The following is a 22,054-nucleotide window of genomic DNA, read 5'->3' on the forward strand; positions in this document are numbered from 1 at the left end:
TCTTCCTTTTCATTTCCAGTGTCCTCCAACAGATCAATGATCATCCTGCTGAGACCTCCTCCTTTGTTTCTGTGGTGCCTGACCTGTTGAAGGTCGTAAACAGTCTCCTTGCTAACCGTTTGTCTCAGGCCACTGCTCTGGATGCTTTGTATGATGTGATTATTCAGGGTGACTGTCTCAAGGGCAGTTGGAAACCCATAATCTCAGGCCTTAAAGTGAGTATTGAGAATGGCGGTTATTCGTAGAAAATTGCAGGAACAGAGAATTGTAGTGAAGGTAAGGAATGAAAGTCAGATTGATCTGAAGCCTTTCCTGATGTCCAGTTGATTCTTGACGACTTTTTGAGTGAGGCTGAGGCCTTGTCGTTAGGAGCTTTGATTGCTTCATATACACGTCAGCCTCATGACATCAATATTGCATTGAGTGCTATCGGGTTGTATTGGAAACTGGCTGATTATACATTGATCAGTGCGCGTGGTAGACTGATGAAGGAGAGAATGAGAGATAGAAGCCAAACCAGGAGATCGAGGTGAAATCATAAGGAAAATGCGACAAGAGATAATTGCAACGATTCTTCCAACATGTATGGATAATGTGGGTGAAAGGAGGCCAATTGACACTTAGCGACCCAATATCCGAAATACCGCAATTCAGACATTATTCCAGATTTTGGTTTTACAACATGGTGGATTCATCTTGGATGATTATTTGGAAGTAATGGAGAGTATAGCGAATCTGGCTTCGAAGTTAGATCGAATCCGAATTCATGGGTATCAAGAAGGAGACGCAACTCCAATTGAAGATGAAGAGAATATTCGTCGTCATCACACACGTGATACTGTGGAGAAACAGTTCAATGAAACATACTGTTATCTATTGAAAGGAGTTGATTTGAGGAATGAGAATGATTGAATAGATTAGTAGACTTCTCCGATTATTCATTAAACATTTGTTAACCAAGGTTCAAGGTGATGCTGTAGCTGAGTACATGAAAGTGTTTAAAAGTATTATGAAATTCTTTGGCAAGTGCATTCTAATTAAAGAAGGAAAGGAAGTTCCTTGTACTGTTCTTACACTCATTTCAGAGCTACTTGGTTGGATTCGTGATTATTTGTCAGATGTCTTCTTCAATGGTTTTATTGATCAATAGAATGTTACTGCACAGACACTCTTCTCTCTAACAATTGCTCGGGTTTTTGATGTTTTGTCAAATTCAGAGTTGACTCATTGGTTTGTATTGATGTGTAGATTGGGTAATAATACAGAAGCAGATGATTTATTGGCTTCAATTGGTACTTCTATGCTCTCTCTGATCAAAGATTAGTAGAATATGATAATCAAGAATCACTGATAGTTCATTCATTCTCTTAGATCCTGATTATACTTATTTCCAATCCCTTTTAAGTGTGCTTGTATCTATGATAACAACAGATGGTGTGGCACTACGTAGTGGAGCTGGTACCAAATACAATACTAATCGTCCTAAAGGCAAACTGGATAGTACTCAAGTAGTGACAATGGAGAGAGTATGAGCATAGAAATGGATTATGGAGGCATTGAAACTAATCTATTCAGTAATGAACAAGAATGGGAAGTATCTCATTGATTACAAGACCTTCACAAGTACATTGGATCAAATGCTGGAAGTGGCTAAGCAGGATAATGCAACTCATGCCAATGATGTGTTTATTGTGATCTTAGAAGAATTCATTCCAACGTTAATGAAACGAAAGGAAGCAAGAGCTTTAGCTCGAGCATATCTGGCAGAAGAAGCAAAGAAGGAAGCTGCTGCTCTTCAACAACGCTTAGGAGGAGCTGTCATAGAAGAATATCCATTGTTCGAGACAGTAACACGTGAGAATGGAGAGAAACTGTTAAGTCAAATTGAAAGTGTGTGGAGTCAGTTAGAGGAGATGGAAGATGGAGATCAAGCCAAGAGTTTAGAGTTCTTCATTGTGAGGAATGCAAGTGTCTTGTCTGTGGTGATGGGTGAGGAGTGGATTTGTTCAGTAATTCAGCTCTTGAGCAAGACTATGATCACTGCATTGAGTAAAGATAAAGGTGAGAATTGAGTGTAGAGAGATTGGGAGAAGAGAATGATGTAGAGAGGAAGATCTTCATTGATACTGGATTAGAAACATTGAATAGTCTGCGTCAGGGACAGTTACAAGATGGTGATGGAAAACGAAACACTTCTATCACTGAAACTCCTTGTGCTGAATTGCCTGGAAGTGTATGTGAAAAGGCGAATAAGGAGTTTGTGGATGTATGTATGGAAGGACTGAGTATGTCAACACGTGTGTTGACAGCAGATCGTAGGATTAAGAGAGATGTGTGAAATAGATGCATTGAGTGATTTACGGAATGTAGTACTTCGTATGATTGAATTGATAAGGAAAGGAGAGTCAGTAATGAAGGAACAAGGAAGGCTTGAAGGAGAAGAGGTGTTGAAAGAGAAGATTGAAGGGTTGAAAAGTTGTGGGGATGTAACGATTGCTCAAGCTGCTGGAATTGCTTTCAATTAAGGATATTGCGTAAGTGTTTGTTCAACTCGAGTTTGGGATTGGTTTGATCACATCTCTTTCATGTCATCTGTTGATGTAGAATTGAATAGAGTGATAAGACTCGTAGATTGACTCTCGTGGAGTGATTCAACTCATTCTTCAATATCTGCAGGAAAACAATCTTACGGAATCCTATAATACACTTTCAAAAGAGACTCGGTGAGTTTTGATGGAGTTGGATGAAACACAGCGTTTCAACAAATATTATTTCTAACAAGGAGCTGTTCCTTTCTTCGATTGTTTCAGGCAAATGGGACTATGTTTTACAACAAGTGAGGGAAGTGAGTTCGCTTGATATTCAGACCTCGACACTTATGTTACCAAAGACCGTTCTGATGGATCTTTATGAACAGATATTCTATGAGTTGTTGGAGATTCGAGAGATGTTCACAGCAAACGAGCTACTTACGAAGTGTGAACCGTTGGTGATGATGAAAACCGAGATGGAAGAACGGTATTGTTCTTGGTTGTTGTTGATGGGAAGGTACTTGAACTTACAGTATTGGTTGAAGAAATCATATTTCGATCCTGTGGAAGCATATCCTGCAGGTGAAACAAAAGAATCTCGTAGACAGAAGCTTGCAAGTCTTCTCAGTTCGTATGTAAGTGTGAATAGGAGAAATGATCTTTAGATAACTGTGGCTCCTTCGTCACGTCTGCTCACACTCCTTCAACAAGCATTGTGTTATGAGAAGGAGAAAGGACTTCTGGTTGAAGGTGAAAATGTGGACATTTTCCGGAATTGTGCAGAATCAGTCATAATCGAAGATGCCATCCCCACAGTCAAAGTATTTACATGATTGGACTCTGATTCTAGTGGAACACAATTCAGTTCCCAAAGGGAAGTTATCCTGAAGTGGTATGTGTGTCTCCAAATGGTCAATATGTGGTGAGTGGAAGTGTAGATGGTCTGATTGAAGTGTGGGATATGGAGAAGGGTTCATTACGGCAAGAACTGCCTTATCAAAAGAATGTTTGTTATTTGGTATTCCATAATTCTTAGGAGAAATTCATGGCTCATTCAAAGAGTGTATTGAGTCTCGCCTTCAGTAGTGACTCCGAGTACTTGGCTTCAGGTGATTTAGAAGGAACAATCAAAGTGTGGAGAGTGAGTACTGGAGGTCTGTTACGTCGTTTCAGTTGTGTTCATGATGGAGGAGTGACATGTTTGTGTTTCAATGCGAATAGTCAACAAGTGTGCTCCTCTTCCTTCGATGGAACTGTGAGGTGAGAGAAGAGAGAAGGAATGATTGATAGGATTCATGGATTGAAGAGTGGAAAGACATTGAAAGTTATGCGTGGTCATACAAGGTGAGAGAGGATAATGAGAATGAGACATAGTTATGTGAATAGTGTGATATATATGATTGATCAATCTTGTCTGCTTCTTCCGATGGTTCTGTGAAACTGTGGAATATCGCTACAAGTGAGTGTGTCAATACCATTCTACCTGCTAAAGCTGCAGAGAGTTATGCTGATATCAGTGTGATGTTGGCCCAGCCGTTAGTACAAAACCCCAATCTGATATTGATCATAGCGAAACTGAATACAGCCTATGTAGGAGTATTGTGGAGAATGTAAAGGAAGGTGATGACTATATCAGGAAGGATTGTATATAGTATGAAGACAGATCGAGAGGATATTCAATTCATTTGTGGATGTTTGTCTCCTCATGTGAATAAGAGAAAGAGAATTGATGAATAGGGAAAGTATGTGTATTGTGTGAGTGAAGATGGATATCGATACTGCTTCAATGGNGAAGATGGAGAGTTGATAGAGAAGCGACGAATGGCTGACTATGAGCTATTAGGAGTGACTCATTATCCCAACTCCAATGGAATGCTTAGTTATTCTCAGAAGGGAGATATTACAGCTTGGAGAACCTATCGTGTTTGCTAACAAACAGAATTCTAAAAGAATGACTTAATCAATCAAAGAGAAGTATACAACGTCGTCAGTTCCTGGATAATACGTTTAATTCCAACAATACAACCTTCATCACACTCTGTAGGAGGCAGTTGTTTCACATGTGCAAAATCAACAAGTCGAACAATGGGCTTGTACTCAGCCTCCGTGTTACCCTCAAGAATAAACAGAATACTCGTGCAGATGAACTTTAAATGGCCAGGAGTTTCGAACCACGCCAAGATCGGTTTCAGTTGGTTGATGATAGATTGGACCACCTCTTTCTTTTTATCTTGTGTCACCTGGGAAAAGTAAGTTGCAAACATAGAATTTAATGTCTCCTCGGTCAAACTGTACCCATACTTCTTGTCATACACATCAAATTGATGCTTTTCATGATTGTATACGCGCATTCCGGTTAATCGGAAACCAATCGTACGTTGCAAAGGGTACTTCTTTGATTCACGATCAATCTTCTCCTGAGGAGCATCATCTTCCCAAGTCTTTGTACCGATCTTTAGATCAATTACAGATGGTTTTTCATATCCATATGTGAGATCATCAAGAATCATGAACTGTCCCTTTTCACCAACTTGTTTCACTCCATGATAGCCAGCAATCCATTGCGTGAATTCTGGATACCGTTCTGCTATGGTTGAATAGAACGATACTTCCTTTTCTCTGTAAATCAATCAATACACGGATTCCAACCCTCTTCCCAGATCTTGGAGCTGTTTCAAGATCCAACTTCCTTGATGAAGCATTCCTTGGTTCTGTAGCTCAAAGGTATGTCCTCCCACTTGGTTTTCAAATGCAGTAATGGGTGATGAATCCATAGATCAAATATACCAATCTTAACTTTTGTTTCCGCGATTCTTCGGTTATACTCAAACTCCATTGTGGACGGTTTGGATCTTATGAAATCAATGAATCGTGTAGAAACGATAGGTAGTTCCGTTATGGAGAGTTATATGGGTGCTGTATTTCGTGCCTGTGTATTCTAAGTGTTGCTTTTCTCATTGTTAGAATAGTCTCAAAAATGTCTCTTTAGAGGAGTACTCATAGTGATTGCTTGAGAATGTAGTATCTCAATTGGACATGTGACTTCTTGGTTTGTTTCGTGTGGAATTCCGCTAAGCGATCAAGGTACATCTATTATTCATAGTCAAATAAAGATCTTGATACTGTTATTGACTTTCTGGGTTCGTCTTTTACATCAGTAAAGGATTTCTTGGATAATACAAATAGACATTTTGAGTTGGAGAAGAGTATGATAAAGACAATTCATTGATTTCATAGGCATGGATGTTCCAAATCAGCAATATGCTATGCAAGGTCAGATTCTAGATACAATTCATGAAGAAACAGAATCATCAACAACTCATTCCAAAGTGAATGATACAATTCAAAATCCTCCCTCTCTTTTCGATGATTCTGTGACAGATAACTCCAGCATTCCTATTTCAAACACCGTTGTGCATAATGACGAACCAAGTTTAGAGAAACCGGATATTGTTCGTATTGAAGTAGTGTATTTAGTTATAGACAAGTGTGGAGTATGAAACGGTGAGAATGATACGCATGAGTATGGATTGATGAAAATGTTGACTATAGAGCGAATGGTGAGCAGTCTTCAGTCAATGCATCGGCACATCTACTTTAATGTGAATTCATTATCTGATGACCAACTTCAAGAATTCTATCATTCTCTTGAACAACAAGAGGAGGGAAATGCAGAATTACGGGGAGTTACGATTCGAGATGTTGAGAAGAACGATGCATTTGATTGCAATTTTGTAGTTATGATGGTTTGGCGACTTATGGGAGATGGAAGTAAAGCGGGTGAAAGCAAGCTTTTTTCAAGTTGGAAAACGAAAGTGAATGTGGCTGCGCAACAAGTGCTTGCTACTACTGCAATAGGTTTTCTTGATATCTTGAGTGATGGCATTTACGTGTACCAATAAACATGTTTCTTATTTACAAATTTAACCGTTTCGAAGGATTCTCGATTTCACTTCCTCTAAGGGGAATTGATTCATCTATGCCTACTCTCGTTTCTTTGATGACTGAAACAGTAACTCGTTATTATGAGTAATTGCATTGATGTATATTCCACACTTTTCAATCAGCTTCTTGTTCTCTTGGAGTTCATTATCCTACGATCACATTTCGTCCTTATTCCAACTTGAGTTTCAATTGCATGATTCACTAATTCTTCTAATCTCTGTAGAGCATCCAATTCACGATAGCAACTACTTTTTTCCTCATTACACAGTGACATCACCTCCTTCACGTTGATACAAACTTCATATTCTTCACAGTCACTTCCATATTCAGAAGGATCGAAATCACGTATCTTTTCAAGCAGATTCCTCTTCGCTTCGATCTGACGTCGTAAGGGAGATGTAGATTTGAAACTCTCAAAATGTGATAAAAAGCGTTGTAACTCAACAGATACTACGTTCTACAACCAATTCAGTCATACGATTCTCTTTTGCTGCATCGTTCCTTTCTACAGGAGCTACCGCTGAGATTGACTCATAAGCAGGTTCTGGTTCTTGGGCATGAATGTTGATATCATTGAATTGAGGGAATTGTAAACTACATCAAACATTTCTAAAAATGAGTACAAAACCTGACTTGGGATGCTGCTCAAAACTCTTGCAGTCATGGAACGACCCATCGTATGTTTATCGTTCCAGAGACGAATAACACCAAGAATTCGACTTGCAATTTCCGGATATTCGATCTTCCTACCATCAATTCCAAAACAGAGAACCTACTCAAGTGATTTCTCAACCATGTATGGAAGGAGATCAGCAAACAAAGGTGTATACTATCCTATAATCGAAAAAGAATACAAGGTACTGAAAACACGCCTGTAGATCGCTCTCGAACCAGAACATTGTTGGCAAGAAAGAAGAGATACAATCTGGTTTGATATGGTACTAACTGTTAGGAACAAAAGAAACGATCACCATTAACATACATGTCTCGTATCATATCAACAATTCTTTTTGCATCACTGCTATTCTCTTCCAACCATAATGTCATATCTCCGAATCATCGAATTACCTAACAACAGTACCCGAAATACATTGCGATGTTCCATTAATTGAATGTAATTTCCTTGCACAATCCTCCAAGATGAAAACCATACGGAGTTCAAATTGCAGTTTATCAAAATGTCAATGAAGAAACAGGTTCATTATACAACATTATTAACAGTTTGCATCATTTCTTTGTTATCTGAACGGTTTTCAACAAGACGTTCACAAGACCGAACCCATTTCCAACCAAAGGTGAGGTAATATGCTAGGAATGCAGAAAGTGCACCTACTATGTAACCCGCAATAACATCATCTCCCCGATGTTTGTAGTCCCACTATGAATAAGTTCTCAGAAAAGAATCAACGATTCGAGAACTTCCAACATATAAAGGAACGCTCAGACACACAAGAATAATAGCAGAAATAAGTCCTCTCTTCACAGATCGTTTCCATCCTTTTACTTGCCATACCGAACCAACAAGAAGAATCGATGTAAACGTTGCATCCAACATAGTGTGTGATGCATGACCCGATGGATAGCTCCGAAGAGAATCTTTAATGTGCTTCTCCTACACCTTAAAGGAGAACAACTAAGGAACGGTTCCGGTGCACTTCTTCATATCGACGATGTGGCCTATTGTACCGAAGATTCTAGTTCCATTTACTGATGATTGGGGATAACCACATCTCTCAAAGAAGCAGGGTCTGGGCCTTCCTGTTACATTCTTCATAACACTGGTGACACTTTCATTGATACAAAAGGCTAAAGCCATGAAATAGACCACTCTCAGCGTCTATTTGATAGGACGGTAGGATGAGTACATTCAATTGAGTTCTTTTTTCAGTAGATGCAAAGAAAATCGTTATCCCAATGAAGGGAACAGCGAAGAAAACGATTAACCATGGAACTGTTCTATCCATAAAGTCCTAAGATATCTCTTACGGGACCGTATTGTTGACAGGATACGATAGAGAAATATCTCCTTCAATGATCATTGTCTGATGAGGAGTCATGAACTGGCTACCTAGAGCAATCCCTGCTGCAATCAAAAGGCTAATTCCGTAGACTATCAGTCGGGTTGTTTTCATAGAAAGAATGAATTGGGACTCGTTACGCCATGATCCCCGTTACCCAAATAGACGATTTGCTACATTAAAATGAAAATTCTTCCATCTTTTATATTTTTGCTCATTTGCTTTTGCCTTGGATTTGCTGATGATGAAGTTGTAACATCGTTGGATGTTGATTCGTTCGATGTCTTCTTAGAAACGCATTCAGATGTGGTAGTTAAGTTTTATGCACCTGTAAGAGTTGAAATTATTATTTGATCCCGAGTGGTGTCGAGTGTGTCAGAAAATCGAACCTATCTTCAAGGAAGTAGCAGCTGAAATAAAATCTGGAATTCGATTTGCTGAGATTGATGTCTCAGCAAATCCAAAAATTGGTCGTCGTTTGAATCTAAAGGGAGTTCCAGTTATTAATTACTACAAGCAAGGTAAATCTTTTGAATATCGTGGAAGAATTGACAAACAGTACACTTGTAAACTGAGAGTGAAGATTAGGGATTTGTTGAAGTTTGTGGAGGGATTGGCAACAGTAGAGAGTAGCCAAGCAGAGTCTGTGGATTTAGATCGGAGAGTGAAGCTTTTGGAGGATCAAATCGCTCTACACGACGTAGTCATCGTTAGTTACTTTGGTGAAGATGAAAAGGATGTGACTGTGGAAGTGGATGCAGCTGTATTGTCTATACCAGATGTAGTGAGACTTATCATTCCGGAGAAGCGGATTGCAGAACGCATGCATGCCCCTTTCCACTCTCTAGTTCTGTATAAGTCAGGTGAAGAGGCAAAAGTCTACGAAGGGTCTCTTAATCAAGCTGACATTAAGAAATGGGTTTTGCTAGAACTGTTGCCTTTGATCGTTCCTTATACAGCAGAAAACACACGCAAGATCTTCAATAAGGAACATGGTGTTGATGTGCAACTCCTATATTTTGCTCCCACCGAGAATCCAAATCAGAGCGTAATTGACGCTACAAAAGTGATGGAACGTATTGCTAAGAAGTATCGATATCGTCTCATCGTTATCCAGATTCCCGCAGAGAATTCGAGACTTATTGATTTCTATGGTGTTGAAAAGAAAGATATTCCTACTGCTGTTCTGACTCTGGTAGAAGGTGGTCAACCGAAAAAGTATCGTTTGTATGATAGTATCTCTGATGTGTCTGTTTCAACTTTTATTGATCAAGCAATGAACGGAAAACTAGAATCCTTTCTCCGTTCGGAGAGAAAGCCAAATCAGTTTGTTGGACCTGTTTATGTGGTTGAATCATTTTGAGTTCATTTATAGAAAGTAGTAGGATCAACCTTTGAAGAGGTTGTCTACAATCCAGACAAGAATGTAGTAGTTCGATTTTTTGCTCCATGGTGTGGTAAAAGTAGTGACTTCGAGCCCATATATGAGGAGGTTGCAAAATCCTATTTGATGGATTCGTCGATTATGTTCACTGATGTTGATCTGACAAAGAATGAAGTGAGAGGATTTGAGTACCGAGATTTCCCGGTTATTCTCTTCTTCAAGAAGGGAAAGGAGTATGTGATGTATCAGGGTGAGTTGGAAAAGGAGCCATTCCAACAGTTTATCGAAGAAAACCTTATGTCGTATGAATCTGAACTTTCTCTTGTTTGTTGACACTGTGGAAACAGGGAAACTCTAGGACACAAATTCGGCCTATTTTGTCAGGAAGAAATCGAAATATCCAAAACTGATTCTATCATGTGTAAAACTGCTGGCAGTAGGGAGTAGAGTGGGTGAATGACCCGATTAGAGTCTGCGATGTACACATTGTTCTCCATTGTGGGAACTTGCTTTATGGTTTCTATATGACGGTTTTGATAAGTCTATTAGTTTTTCCTTTACGCAGTATTTAAGAGCAACCCTGAAATGTACGATGAGTTGAAGAATCCCGATGTCACTTGTAAGGGTCTATTTGAGACAGGTAAATTCCATGTTAAGTTGTTTGAGAGATAGCAATTGCATATTTAGTAACAGCTGTCGTTTCTGGCGCGTTTTGGATCTACCATATGTAAGAAATGAGATGCTGATATTAGTACTGTAGACAGAAGGATAAGAAAACGGTAGTGGTCGAGGAATCTGCTTTTGAACTAAGTAAGAAGCGTTTCCACTTTGCTACTACGAATACTGATACAACGGTTCCTTTGCTCAAGGCCCAGTTGTAGGTTTCTTAGTTTATTGGGTTGTTTTCTTCTAATACGCATTACATAGATAGGATGTCAAACTGCCGTTTTGGTGAGAACTACGATTTGTATCCATTTTCAGCGATTCCATGAAAAGGGTTGATTTTATGGAAAGAGAATATTCTCACTTTTTCTTCCTTTCGTGTCCTAACGGACGCAAGTCGTTATGATGTCAGAAGAGACTATAAATCAATTCCACAAGGGCTATATGACCAAGTTGTACATTACTACCTTGTTTTATCAACTTGGGAATTCACTCATTCTCCCTATTGTTCCATATCTTGCCAATAATTTGAATGCGGACAGTACTCAGTACGGCCTGTCATTTACTGTTTACTATATTACGCAGTTCATAAGTGAAGAATCCTATTCTTCGTGACATCTAGGTTCACTGGGTCTAGGAAAAGTCAGTGACAAATATGGACGGCGATTGGCGCTGTCTATTGGCCATTTAGGATTGACAATCTGTAGGCTTTTGGATTGTGTATGATGGTAGTCACTATGTGCCAACTTTTTACCAATAATGCATGGATTTTTATCCTATTCCGAGCATTGACTGGATTGTTCGATGCTTCAACCCCTCTGTTTCAAGCGTAATGCTTTAAAACAAATTCTGACCCCTAGTTGTGTAGGAGATGTAACAACTTCCAACAAACGAGCACATTATCTTTCTCAATTGGAATCAGTAAATAATGTGGCTCAGGCAGTAGGTCCTTTGATTGGCGGGTTTCTCTCTACATTCTCTCTTAACTATGCTTTGTAAACATGGTGATACTTGTTGATATGCAGAATTGCCACAACTGTCTTTTATGTCATAGCTACAATCACAGCAATATTCTTCCTAGACGAGAGCAATCCCACGATTCTAGAGCGACGTCGCATTCTCCAGAATTTGAAAGAACAGCATCTCGACAAAGATGCTTATGAGGAACAGAAGAGGCGAATTCTCTTCCAGCTAGACGTACAGCGTATTGTCATGAATGAATCATTGATGCATAGAATCGGGAATGAGATCGCAATCTTCGTCTTCATTAGCCGCAAACAAGAAGTGGAAGATGAATTATGTGATGGTAATTGCTCTGATCGGCGAGTTCTGTAATCGCTGGATCATAAATATCTTTGATGTCTCATTCGCTGCATTCGGAGAAGAGCGATATCAGATGTCGTCAGCTGAATTCTGGTAAGTATGAAGTGATGAAATCAAAGATAGTTTCGCTTCGGGTTTTGGTAGTGTGATTAATGTGATCCAAACAGGATGGCTGTTCAATGTGTTTTTGAAGTGTGGTTTGTCTATTCCATTGATTACGTCCTTTGCAGGAATCACTGGAAGTATGCTCATACAATTGTCTTGACTCCTAGTTATCGGAGTTCTGTTATGTGTTTTCTCGACGAATAAAATCGTGGCTATTTGTGGCAGTCTCTGTTTCGTGATAGCGTATGGTTTTGCAGCACCCACTGCACCGACCGTGATGTCAGTAGGTGTGAGGAAGGAGTATGATATAGACGGAATCAACTAGCAACACACAGGGAGTGGCTACATCTCTAGTCTTAATCGGTGGCCAGTCAGCTTATATCGCAGCACCATCAATTCTGGGTGGGTTATATGCTAAGGGAGATACTGTACCATTCCTTGTGAGTATCGTGCCATGTGGAGGTTGATGAGAGAATTGATATGTAGGTGGTGTGCTTATCATTGTGATGATGGTATTGCATTTCATTCCAGGAGGAAAGACTGCTGGACAAGTACCATTACGATATGCTTTGGAGAACCTGGCAAAGGAAACGAAGATGGAAGGTGTGGATAATGAGAATGAGTTGGAGGAGCTGGGACGCTCTGGAGAACGAATATCTGATAAGAAACCTAGTGATAATGATCATGATGTGATGATTGAAATGACCACAATGAATAAGAAAAGTGAAGATAATGATGTTCAGATCGTTGTGTCTGGACAGAGGAGTATTGATGAAGATGATTTCTTTGTACCTCCACGTTTCTTGGGAATGAGATCAACACCTCAGGAGGAGTCAGCGAGTGACAATGATGCTGTAGCCCATGAAATGACTGGGGATGAAGAGTCTAGAGAGGAAATGGCTATTTGAAGGTTGTTTGTTGAACGAATTCTTTGACCGAATCTATAGAGGAGTTTCATGATTGTTCATTCTTTCACAATGAGTGGAGTACTATGGAGTTTTGAGAAGATGAGGAAGCTCCTCGTCGACCCTGACAAGTTCAATCAAACGTGACCCTTGTTGTCGCAGTTGATGGATAGTGATGGAGCAAGAATGGTGTTTGATGAATGGTATCGTGTTGCAAAAATGTTTGCTCAAGGAAAGGTTGATGCAGGTGAGGACTAGAGGAGCTGATTACGGCTTAGACCAAATAGTTGCTTGTACCGAGGATTGCTTTCAGACAATGTTTATTTCGTATGCTCCTGGAGTATTTACGAAGCCCAACATGGATTACTATGTGATTTCTTCTTTGATGAAGGCATTCAGGAATATTCTGATGATTTTAAATACAAAGCCAAAGTTCCAGGTCCTCAGAGATAATCCTCGTTTTGTCCCTATCATGAGCTGGCTCCAACAGTGCATTATTCCTCAACTCGTTGTTGGAGCTAAGAATGACCGAGTTAGAAATGATACCTGAGTCGCATGTAGATTGATTCGATTGCCCGTGTGGAGTATTCCGAATCGATCTGGGCTCTTCTTGAGTTTAGTCGTTCGCTAGCATCCACATACAACTTAGTGTATCCTACAGTCCCATGCTATCTCTATTCTCTTGATTTTTTTACAATCGCTTTCAACGTGTTATCTTTTTGTGATTCTAATTAATAGACTGCAGAGAATCTGAGTTTGCGTCAGTCCATCCTGCGTTCTGTGTCTGAAATGATTGAGATTGATTGTGTGAAGATGATGACCTTGGTGACTCCTCTTGTTCGTGATGCTGAAGGTTGTGCTGTGCTGTGGTCAATCACAACTTTGGCTAATAAAGAAGCGATTGAAGTGATGCAAAAGGGGATCACTGTAGTCATTCGAAAACGAGGCACAGAAGCTCTGTTATTATTCTATAACAGCATGAATGATTATGTGAGTGTAAGATTATGTTGACTATCTGATGTTGAGAAACTTGCGATGCAAGTCACATCACTCTCAGAAAGCCTTACAAATGTTATTCTGTATCATTTCTGTAATATTGCAGCTACAGTTGTTGCAAATACCACAGTTCCTAGTCGTAATGAACTTTCCACTATTCCCGAAGAGATTATTTCTGGTCGTGTGTTCTTACAATCACTTACTCACTACTTTCCAAGTTAATTTGATTCGATTTGATAACAAACAGATAATTCATATGTTCTCGATTTTCTCTTCTCACTTTCCATCACTACTTTGTTCCCTGTTGCTTCCATTGCATCTCCATACATTGATTTGTATAATGATAACACTCTTCTTCGGTATCTTTTTCCATACTTACAAACAGTCATCTCATCTATGTCTATAGCAGGTGTATCTGGAAATGAAGAAGATCAGGATATAATTAACTTGTTGAGGGATGTGACTCTGTTTTTGCTGAATTCGTCAACTCGTCCAATAAATTATGAAGTTGGTCACATGTTGTTTTCTACCCTTCTTTTGGCAATGCGTCGTGGTTATATTGAAACAGAACGTTTCCCAGAAGCAACGGCGAATGTGATTGCATATTATGCAATCAAGCCGAGTTCTCTACCTTCAAATACTCAAGTAGATCCTTCAATTCGGGAGAGCAGTTCTTGGATTGCAGAGATTTTTGAAGACTCCGAGGATCGTCATCGCGATGTCCGAGCTATCAAGGAAGTGATTTGTGTTGTATTGGGAATGAAAGAAGTTGAGGGAACTATCAATAGCAAGATTGATACAGAGATTAGTGAGATGGTGATGGAGGCAGGAAACATTTAAATTTATTCATTTGTAGCAATTTCTACGTATTCGTCATATTGAAGTATTGCAAATCATGAAAGATATTCTTCTCACAGCTGATCTCAACAATTCAGATAGTATCTCTTTTAGTATGCAATCTAAACTGTTGTACAGTATAAACAATTGGATTATCAATGATTCAAGGTATATTACTGGTGAGGACATTCAATCTGTGTTTCTTCCTCTTCTTCGTGCAATGACACCCATAATTCATGCTACTCTTTCCTATCTACTTCTTGAAGTCACAACGCGTGTTCTTCTTTTGTATAATAATTTGGGAGGTGGAGGGAATTCTGGCCAATTAAATCACGAGGATTATATCGGGGACAATGGAAAGCAAGTGGATGCAATTGCTGATGATTCTTTGATTTGTGGTATTTTAGAACGTGCTCCTCAAGATGAATCAGGAAATGAAGGAGAAATGTATTATACGTCAACAACCATTATTGAGAAGTGTTTAGCTCTTTCTGGTCCTTCTGCTCGTGTTGCATTGGCTCGTTTCTTCCCTTATTACTGTCTGACCGATGAGAATGTGGATGTTCGACGAATCGCTCTCCAATCTATCTCTAAGTACCCAGATCTGGTTTATAAGTATTATAATGAGATTCTATTGAGGTAAGTCCTTTGCTTCCGAATTATGATCAGTTTGGAGATGCGAGTTGGTGGTGACGAGGCTCACATCAAGATTGGTTTGGCTGAACTCTATATTGCTGCTGCTCCAGTTCTGAAACTCCTTGCTATACATGATCTCACTTATATTCCGCAGTGTTTGATTTATCTCATTGAAGGTCTTTCTGCTACAGCCATCAACGATCCTCAAAGCCAACCTTCAGCTGCTATCATGGATGCATTGCGAGAGATCTATGCAGGAGTAGATCATCGTTATATGAGCAGCATCCTTCAAGCAATTGATGCCTTCAATCCTGAGTACAATCATACTCTGTTAAAGTACTGTCCTCAATGGGGAACAGAAGGTACAACGACGTAACTATCATAGATAGGAATGATGATTAGATCGCCTATAAGTTCGGAGCAGACTCATGCTACGACGGAACAGTATACTAATTGGATGAAATGATGAATTAGAGCGGAGATAACAGACAGTTGGTCACTCTACTGGAATTATGTGAAGTTAGCTCAAGAGAAGGGACCCCAAGGATTTGTTGAGAGTCTGTATTATTTGAATGTAATTCGTACCAATGAAGCTTCGCCAATCCGTCAGCAACTCCTTACCAATTATCTAATGACAACTCTGTTACCCACCATCAGTGCATATTTCCTTCCTCAACGGGGACCTGATCAACGATATCTCTTCACGCCTAGAGTTCTTCAGAATGCTGGAAGTGTGATGCATGTCCTTCAAGTGATTCATCAACTCTTCCCTCAAGAAGGAGAGTATCTTCTTCATCTCTCAGAAATGGCTTATCAGTTGGTTCAGGCTGAGCGAGCTGCAGGTGCTGATCCTTCAATCATCGCTACTTTGGAGGCACAAGCGGCTTCCTTAACTCCAACCCAACCTCAGGGGTATGTTCCGCCACAGCAGTTAACACGTACACAACTCCTCCAGCAACAATTCTATCGTCCTTCCTTAGTGCCATCACAACCAGCTCGCTCAGCATCCTATATATCACCTCAGCAAGCAGCAAGGCCATCTCAGGTTCCTCATGTGACGTACGTACAATATCCAGTGGTCCAGAGTGCCAATCCCCAGCAGAGAGAAAATGAAGAGCGAGCGCGTGCTGAGGCCAGTATCGAGGCCCACAAGGAGGAAGTACAAGCAATGATGCAACGTGTATTGAATCCGAAGCAGACATCCGACCAAGTATTTCCACAGTTGCCTACTGGTAGTGTGGTGGTGAATGAGAATGCAGAGAAGCTGCAGATGCTGGGTGTGGATCCACTGCTTACGCGGTCGTGTAGGTGTGATGAGAAGAGATGATGTGTAGCATCAAAGGCGAGCCTAACAGGGGTGGAAATTGAGTTTACAAATGCTCCTGAGATTGTAGAGGAGAAGGGAGAAGTGAAGGAAGAGACGAAAGAGGAGGAAGAAGTGAAGGAAGAGACGAAAGAGGAGGAAGAAGTGAAGGAAGAGACGAAAGAGGAGGAAGAAGCGAGAGAAGAGACTAAGGAGGATACTCACAACATCGAAGAAGAAACCAAAGAAGCAACTTGTGATACCCAGGAAGAATCACATATAATGACTGAAGACACACCTGCAATTCCTTCCCAAGGAATACCAAACGGAAATGTAACTCTCCCTCAAACTTTAGAGGTTAAGCCTCCTGTTGCCATCACTTTTGCATCTCTGGAGTCACTACCATCTGTACCAACAACAGCTCCTGTAATCATTGACTCCTCCGATTCGGAACTTGAAGAAACTACAGCTGAATGTGATTAAAACAAACAGTATTTGTTTACATGAAATCGTCTTCATAAGCTCTCGCAGAACTCACATCACTTGACTTGGTCATAAAGTCGTTGTAATCCATCAACTCTGTATGCTCAAAGATACGACTACAAATCATAAACACATACATACTCGCACTCATAACTCTGCTCTGCCTTTTTCTTTTTATTGGCTTCGGTTTCCTGTTTCTCACGAATACGCTGCTCCTTCAAAGCCTTCTTCTTTTCACGTAACTCTTCTGCATCACGAATCTCACGCTCCTTTTGGAAATCAGGCTGTGCTTCCACCTTAGTTTTCTCAATTCGATTCACAATCATTCGATCACGAGATACACCAATCTTCTTGTGTACATCCTTTGTATTGTGGAAACCGATCGTACCTGTGTCCATATCCTGACCCTTTCGAAGGTTACTCCACATTGTATACACCTATATATCAATATGAGAGAACAACTAGACGATGTTCACTTTAGGCATCTTAACACCACTAATTGAATGATTCTACAAGTCAATTCTCTTTCAGATACACACTTTCACCAACTGGAAAACATCTTCCAGAGTCTCCTCAGGAATATCGTCAATAGTCTCTCCCTTAACCATTAATGACTCTGAAATTGCCTACCTTATTCAATCGAATATATACGTGTGCAGACGATACTTCATCCACATGAAACCTATTGATCAAATAAACAACCTTAATAACGCACCAGACATCTTCTGGCCAACCATAAGCAATCAAATCTTCATTTTCATATTTGTCCTTTCCCATAAAGCATTTGTAGCCACCTAGAGATGAGAATAACTAAAACACTTGAGAACGTACCTCGAATAGTGTAGAAAAAGACCATGACACCAAAAAACAAGAATATATTAACAAACAAATGTAAGCACCAATTCAACAGTAAACGTTCCTTAAGCCAGAATCTCGTAAGGGAGAACGTACACAGTCTTGATGGGCTTGGTAGGAACCACAGTGTGGCAAGCACGAGGTTGAGCGGGGATTCTCTTCAGGCACACCTTCTCTCCCTTGTTCTCACGCTTGATAGCCTCGTTCTTCTTCACACGGTTCAGATGCTCCATTCTGCACTTTGAAGGTCTCACATGCTCAACCTTCACATGGATTCTCTTCTTGATGATGCGATTTCTCACCTGCTTGTTCACCTCCACACCCACAGCGGTCTTGGTCACATCAAACACCACTCCAGTGCGTCCGTGGTAACCCTTGAAAGGCATACCCTTATGGATGGAGCCATTGGCCTTAATATCAACGTAGTCTCCATACTTGTAGCAGCGCATGTAAGTGGAGAGAGGAATCACTCCGTGGTCACGGAAGTCTCTCTTGAACATATGACGAGTACGAGCACGATATCCGTTAGCGTGAGGCATTGTCTACATTCATGGTTAATTCACCCTGTGACATTTCAGAGAACGAAAGACAGAACGACTGGATGAAGTGAATCAGGACCTTCTCGGATTAAGATACAGTCCGTAATGACAATGAAACCTACTTCTGATCTTTTGGTGCGTAAATACTGTAAATCGAACAAGCGAATTGAAGGGACGAATGGACCCAGGGGTAACAATGGAATTATAGGAAGGAAAATACAGTCTTCAGATGTGCTTCTAACCGATTCCTTTTTTGTCCACTTTCAACAAAGATAAGGTGAATGAAGTCAAATTAATCCTCCCTAAATGACTTATTCCTGCTTCTCTTTCTTTTCCTTCTTTTCCTTCTTGTCTTTCTTATCCTTCTTTTCTTTCTTATCCTTCTTATCCTTCTTTTCTTTCTTTTCTTTCTTATCCTTCTTTTCTTTCTTATCCTTCTTATCCTTCTTATCCTTCTTATCTTCCTTTTCTTCCTCCTCCTTTTCTTCCTCCTCCTTTTCTTCCTTTTCCTCTTCCTCTTCTTTTTCTTCTTCTTTCACTTCCTCTTTCACTTCCTGCTTCTCCTCTTCATCATTGAATGACTTGTGGGTATTTCCACTGTAGGTATTTCCGCTGTAGGTATTTCCATTGCGTCTTTCCTTGTTTTGAGGAGCATTAGGAGTAAAGGCACGAATGGTAATTGTACGTCCATCCAACTCAGTTTCATTCACTCCCTGGATGGCTTTCTGCATATCCTCCTCATTAGTGAAACGAGCAATAGCACAGCCACGAGAATTACCAGTCTTGCGATCCATCAACACACGGCATTCTTCTAAAGGTCCATAGGGAGTAAGCAGATCCTGGATCCCCTCTGTAGTGGTGTTCCAAGAAAGGTTGTTGATAATGACCTTGTTGGTGTCGTTATAGGTTCTGTTGTTGTTAGATTCATTCGAAGCAGGTCTTTCCGAAGCCTTCTGAATGTTTAACTTGCGTCCTTCACAATCCTAACGATTGCACCAACGATTTGTCCCTACACATCCATCCATTCCGATACAGGCCTTGAAGCCATTCTCATCACGGAAGGTAACAAATCCAAAACCACGAGATTTCTTAGTTCCCTTCTGATAGACAATCTGGCTCTTATTCCACAGAAATAGACTTACACGACAATTATCAATGTCTCCACAATTGCAAAAGAAGTCGTAGAGACCATTCTCATCCATAGACCAAGGAAGACCTAGAGGTCATAGAGCTATCCTTTCCATACCAAAAATAACACATGTGTTGTCAGACATCGCTAAAAAAGTGGTAGGAAAAGAATCATGAACAAACAAAACCAACATAAAAGCATTGCTCATAAACTTAGACCTTTCCCGCAGCCTTCATCAAGTTGAACATGGCCTCTCCAATCATAGCAGGAGTATCCACAACCTTGACACCAGCAGCCTACACCTCATTTACCTCCCCTTCTCTTACAGTAAGAGCCTCCATCTTTGCCTTCGCAGTTCCCTTTCCTCCACTAATGATGGCACCAGCATGACCCATTCGTCTGCCAGGAGGAGCCGTACGACCTGCAATGAAGCTCACCACAGGCTTGTTAGGATCTCCATACTGCTTCAACCAGTCAGCAGCTTCCTCTTCGGCAGTTCCTCCAATCTCTCCAATCATCACAATACCTTCTGTCTGAGGATCGTTTGTGAAACGCTCCAAACAATCAATGAAGTTAGTGCCATTGAAAGGATCACCTCCAATACCCACAACAGTTGACTGACCCAGTCCATAAGTTGAAGTCTGCCACACAGCCTCATAGGTCAGAGTACCAGAACGAGACACAATACCAATCTTACCAGCCTTATGGATGTAACCAGGCATAATACCAATCTTGCACTCACCAGGCTTGATGATTCCAGGACAGTTGGGTCCGATCAAACGAGAAGCCTTCTGGCTCTTCATGATATCCTTCACACGCAGCATATCGTGCTGAGGAATTCCTTCAGTGATACACACAATCAGAGGAATCTCAGCAGCCACAGCCTCAAGAATAGCTCCAGCAGCTCCACTAGGAGGTACATAAATGACAGTGGCATCTGCGTTCGTTGCTTTCTTGGCCTACTGTTTACTCCCTCTCCACACATCCTACCTCAGCAACACTTGCGAAAATAGGAAGGCCAAGATGAGTGCTTCCAGCCTTCTTAGGATTCACTCCTCCTACCATCTTCGTTCCGTACTCAATAGCTTGTTGAGTATGGAAAGTACCCTACATTCATAACCTTTGTATGAACAACATTCTACATTCTTTCCAGTAATTCCCTGACCAAGAACCTTTGTATTCTTATCGACCCACACACGAGCAGTACTGCTGGCACGAGCAAGAGAGAAACCCACACGGGAGACCTGACAAACACGAGAAAGCATCCTACACTTTTTTCTTATGGAGAATGGACGAATCTGATGATGAGTTCCACGTTTCCACCTTTTGGCAAAAGCCTTCCTCAGTTGCTTTTGATTAGAATAAGGGTTTTCACTTTGTTAGGACTTATGTTGTTTAAGTGATACCGATGTTGAGAGTCTGTGGGAAGTGGCTGTCGAGGTATCCATTTGTATTCATGGAACTGCATCAATTACCATAGTATCGCATTCATTTGAAAGATGTTATCACTTTCTTCCATTTGTTCCTTTCAACTGTAATCCCATAAGCTACATCGATTAATAACACTCTTTGATCATTCCAAGTTCTATTTCTTTCAAACAACGACATGAAGTAGAATCGCGGTTCTTTTGAGTTAGTCACGATTATTCAATAAGTGTAGGTATCAATTAACCTTTCATTTCTAACCTTTATAGAACCCAACTTGTAAGATTTGATGGACGTATGATGAATTGATTGTTGTGTTGACATTGTAGACTGAAACAACGGCAAATTTCACTACAGGTACAATTCGGAGTGTTGGCTGACTTATTCTATAGAAAAGGGACGTGGAGTGGGTACGACATCAGCCGATGAAGAGAGTCGACGTTATGAAGGACGGGCAGGTCGTTTTGATAAAATAGAAACTACGGGAACTGGACCGTGTCCTTGTATTTCTTCAAAGAGGGTTTTGACTTATAGCTATCGAAGGTTGGATTATTTTCCTGACAGATATTCACGAGGAGGCACAAGAAGAGGATGTATTAGATTTATGTTCGGAATATGGCTCCATTAAGAACTTTCACATGAACTTAGATCGTCGTACTGGATTTATTAAGGGATATGCCCTTGTGGAGTATGAAACGTTTGAAGATGCAAAAAGGGCTATTGAGAATCTGGAAGGAGCATCTGTTTTGGGCCAAAAGATCCACGCTAATTGGGCCTTTGTGAAGGGATATCCTGTTTGTTAATGTACAGAGTCGATACTCTAACGACAGTCATCTCTGAACAAACACCACAATAGAGCTCTACATCAGCAACACCTTCCTTATTCCTCAGTGGTGTTCTTTCCATTTCTTCTAGCCACACGTCCAGGACGACCACCTCCATAGGGAGAGTTCTCAGCGAACTGAATGTGCTTCTCT

General features: G+C 40.5%; 11 protein-coding genes across 11 annotated transcripts; 5 read left to right on the plus strand and 6 right to left on the minus strand.

Annotated features, from left to right (window-relative positions):
• Positions 1-4,495: 4,495 nt before the first annotated feature.
• Positions 4,496-5,233, minus strand: JH06_3845 (inositol polyphosphate multikinase; the record flags this gene model as incomplete). Its single annotated transcript, XM_014670883.1, is given in 2 exon segments — positions 4,496-5,150; positions 5,169-5,233. The coding sequence occupies 2 exon segments, from the start codon at positions 5,231-5,233 to the stop codon at positions 4,496-4,498; spliced, it is 720 nt and encodes a 239-aa protein (XP_014526369.1).
• A 1,281-nt stretch (positions 5,234-6,514) lies between these two features.
• On the minus strand, positions 6,515-7,523 carry JH06_3846 (hypothetical protein; the record flags this gene model as incomplete). The annotated part of the gene is made up of 7 exons (XM_014670884.1): positions 6,515-6,625; positions 6,655-6,926; positions 6,955-7,070; positions 7,100-7,222; positions 7,253-7,305; positions 7,338-7,417; positions 7,448-7,523. 7 exons carry the CDS (start codon positions 7,521-7,523, stop codon positions 6,515-6,517), a joined length of 831 nt encoding a protein of 276 aa, XP_014526370.1.
• Positions 7,524-7,677: 154 nt separating this feature from the next.
• Positions 7,678-8,533, minus strand: JH06_3847 (lipid phosphatase; the record flags this gene model as incomplete). The annotated part of the gene is made up of 5 exons (XM_014670885.1): positions 7,678-7,854; positions 7,885-8,088; positions 8,119-8,313; positions 8,342-8,432; positions 8,463-8,533. 5 exons carry the CDS (start codon positions 8,531-8,533, stop codon positions 7,678-7,680), a joined length of 738 nt encoding a protein of 245 aa, XP_014526371.1.
• Positions 8,534-8,677: 144 nt separating this feature from the next.
• JH06_3848 (protein disulfide-isomerase-like protein) lies at positions 8,678-10,211 on the plus strand (the record flags this gene model as incomplete). The annotated part of the gene is made up of 3 exons (XM_014670886.1): positions 8,678-8,824; positions 8,856-9,833; positions 9,870-10,211. 3 exons carry the CDS (start codon positions 8,678-8,680, stop codon positions 10,209-10,211), a joined length of 1,467 nt encoding a protein of 488 aa, XP_014526372.1.
• A 252-nt stretch (positions 10,212-10,463) lies between these two features.
• On the plus strand, positions 10,464-10,870 carry JH06_3849 (hypothetical protein; the record flags this gene model as incomplete). The annotated part of the gene is made up of 4 exons (XM_014670887.1): positions 10,464-10,518; positions 10,551-10,605; positions 10,639-10,755; positions 10,810-10,870. The coding sequence occupies 4 exons, from the start codon at positions 10,464-10,466 to the stop codon at positions 10,868-10,870; spliced, it is 288 nt and encodes a 95-aa protein (XP_014526373.1).
• A 73-nt stretch (positions 10,871-10,943) lies between these two features.
• Positions 10,944-12,877, plus strand: JH06_3850 (multidrug transporter; the record flags this gene model as incomplete). The annotated part of the gene is made up of 10 exons (XM_014670888.1): positions 10,944-11,133; positions 11,164-11,244; positions 11,274-11,370; positions 11,402-11,536; positions 11,567-11,745; positions 11,777-11,957; positions 11,988-12,106; positions 12,137-12,252; positions 12,281-12,425; positions 12,456-12,877. 10 exons carry the CDS (start codon positions 10,944-10,946, stop codon positions 12,875-12,877), a joined length of 1,665 nt encoding a protein of 554 aa, XP_014526374.1.
• Positions 12,878-13,093: 216 nt separating this feature from the next.
• Positions 13,094-15,350, plus strand: JH06_3851 (hypothetical protein; the record flags this gene model as incomplete). The annotated part of the gene is made up of 7 exons (XM_014670889.1): positions 13,094-13,121; positions 13,153-13,406; positions 13,436-13,582; positions 13,613-13,870; positions 13,901-14,087; positions 14,118-14,686; positions 14,727-15,350. 7 exons carry the CDS (start codon positions 13,094-13,096, stop codon positions 15,348-15,350), a joined length of 2,067 nt encoding a protein of 688 aa, XP_014526375.1.
• A 1,795-nt stretch (positions 15,351-17,145) lies between these two features.
• Positions 17,146-18,217, minus strand: JH06_3852 (hypothetical protein; the record flags this gene model as incomplete). The annotated part of the gene is made up of 7 exons (XM_014670890.1): positions 17,146-17,245; positions 17,271-17,566; positions 17,606-17,638; positions 17,669-17,755; positions 17,781-17,923; positions 17,949-18,048; positions 18,077-18,217. The coding sequence occupies 7 exons, from the start codon at positions 18,215-18,217 to the stop codon at positions 17,146-17,148; spliced, it is 900 nt and encodes a 299-aa protein (XP_014526376.1).
• Positions 18,218-18,834: 617 nt separating this feature from the next.
• Positions 18,835-19,797, minus strand: JH06_5428 (hypothetical protein; the record flags this gene model as incomplete). The annotated part of the gene is made up of 3 exons (XM_014670891.1): positions 18,835-19,506; positions 19,537-19,739; positions 19,770-19,797. The coding sequence occupies 3 exons, from the start codon at positions 19,795-19,797 to the stop codon at positions 18,835-18,837; spliced, it is 903 nt and encodes a 300-aa protein (XP_014526377.1).
• A 67-nt stretch (positions 19,798-19,864) lies between these two features.
• JH06_5672 (putative ligase) lies at positions 19,865-20,717 on the minus strand (the record flags this gene model as incomplete). Its single annotated transcript, XM_014670892.1, has 3 exons — positions 19,865-19,948; positions 19,979-20,611; positions 20,643-20,717. The coding sequence occupies 3 exons, from the start codon at positions 20,715-20,717 to the stop codon at positions 19,865-19,867; spliced, it is 792 nt and encodes a 263-aa protein (XP_014526378.1).
• Positions 20,718-21,366: 649 nt separating this feature from the next.
• On the plus strand, positions 21,367-21,880 carry JH06_5588 (RNA-binding protein; the record flags this gene model as incomplete). The annotated part of the gene is made up of 4 exons (XM_014670893.1): positions 21,367-21,372; positions 21,407-21,446; positions 21,470-21,580; positions 21,612-21,880. The coding sequence occupies 4 exons, from the start codon at positions 21,367-21,369 to the stop codon at positions 21,878-21,880; spliced, it is 426 nt and encodes a 141-aa protein (XP_014526379.1).
• Between the last annotated feature and the right edge of the window lie 174 nt (positions 21,881-22,054).

Source organism: Blastocystis sp. subtype 4, assembly GCF_000743755.1.
Source record: "Blastocystis sp. subtype 4 strain WR1 chromosome Unknown seqid_0217, whole genome shotgun sequence".
NCBI classification, from domain to species: domain Eukaryota; class Bigyra; order Opalinata; family Blastocystidae; genus Blastocystis; species Blastocystis sp. subtype 4.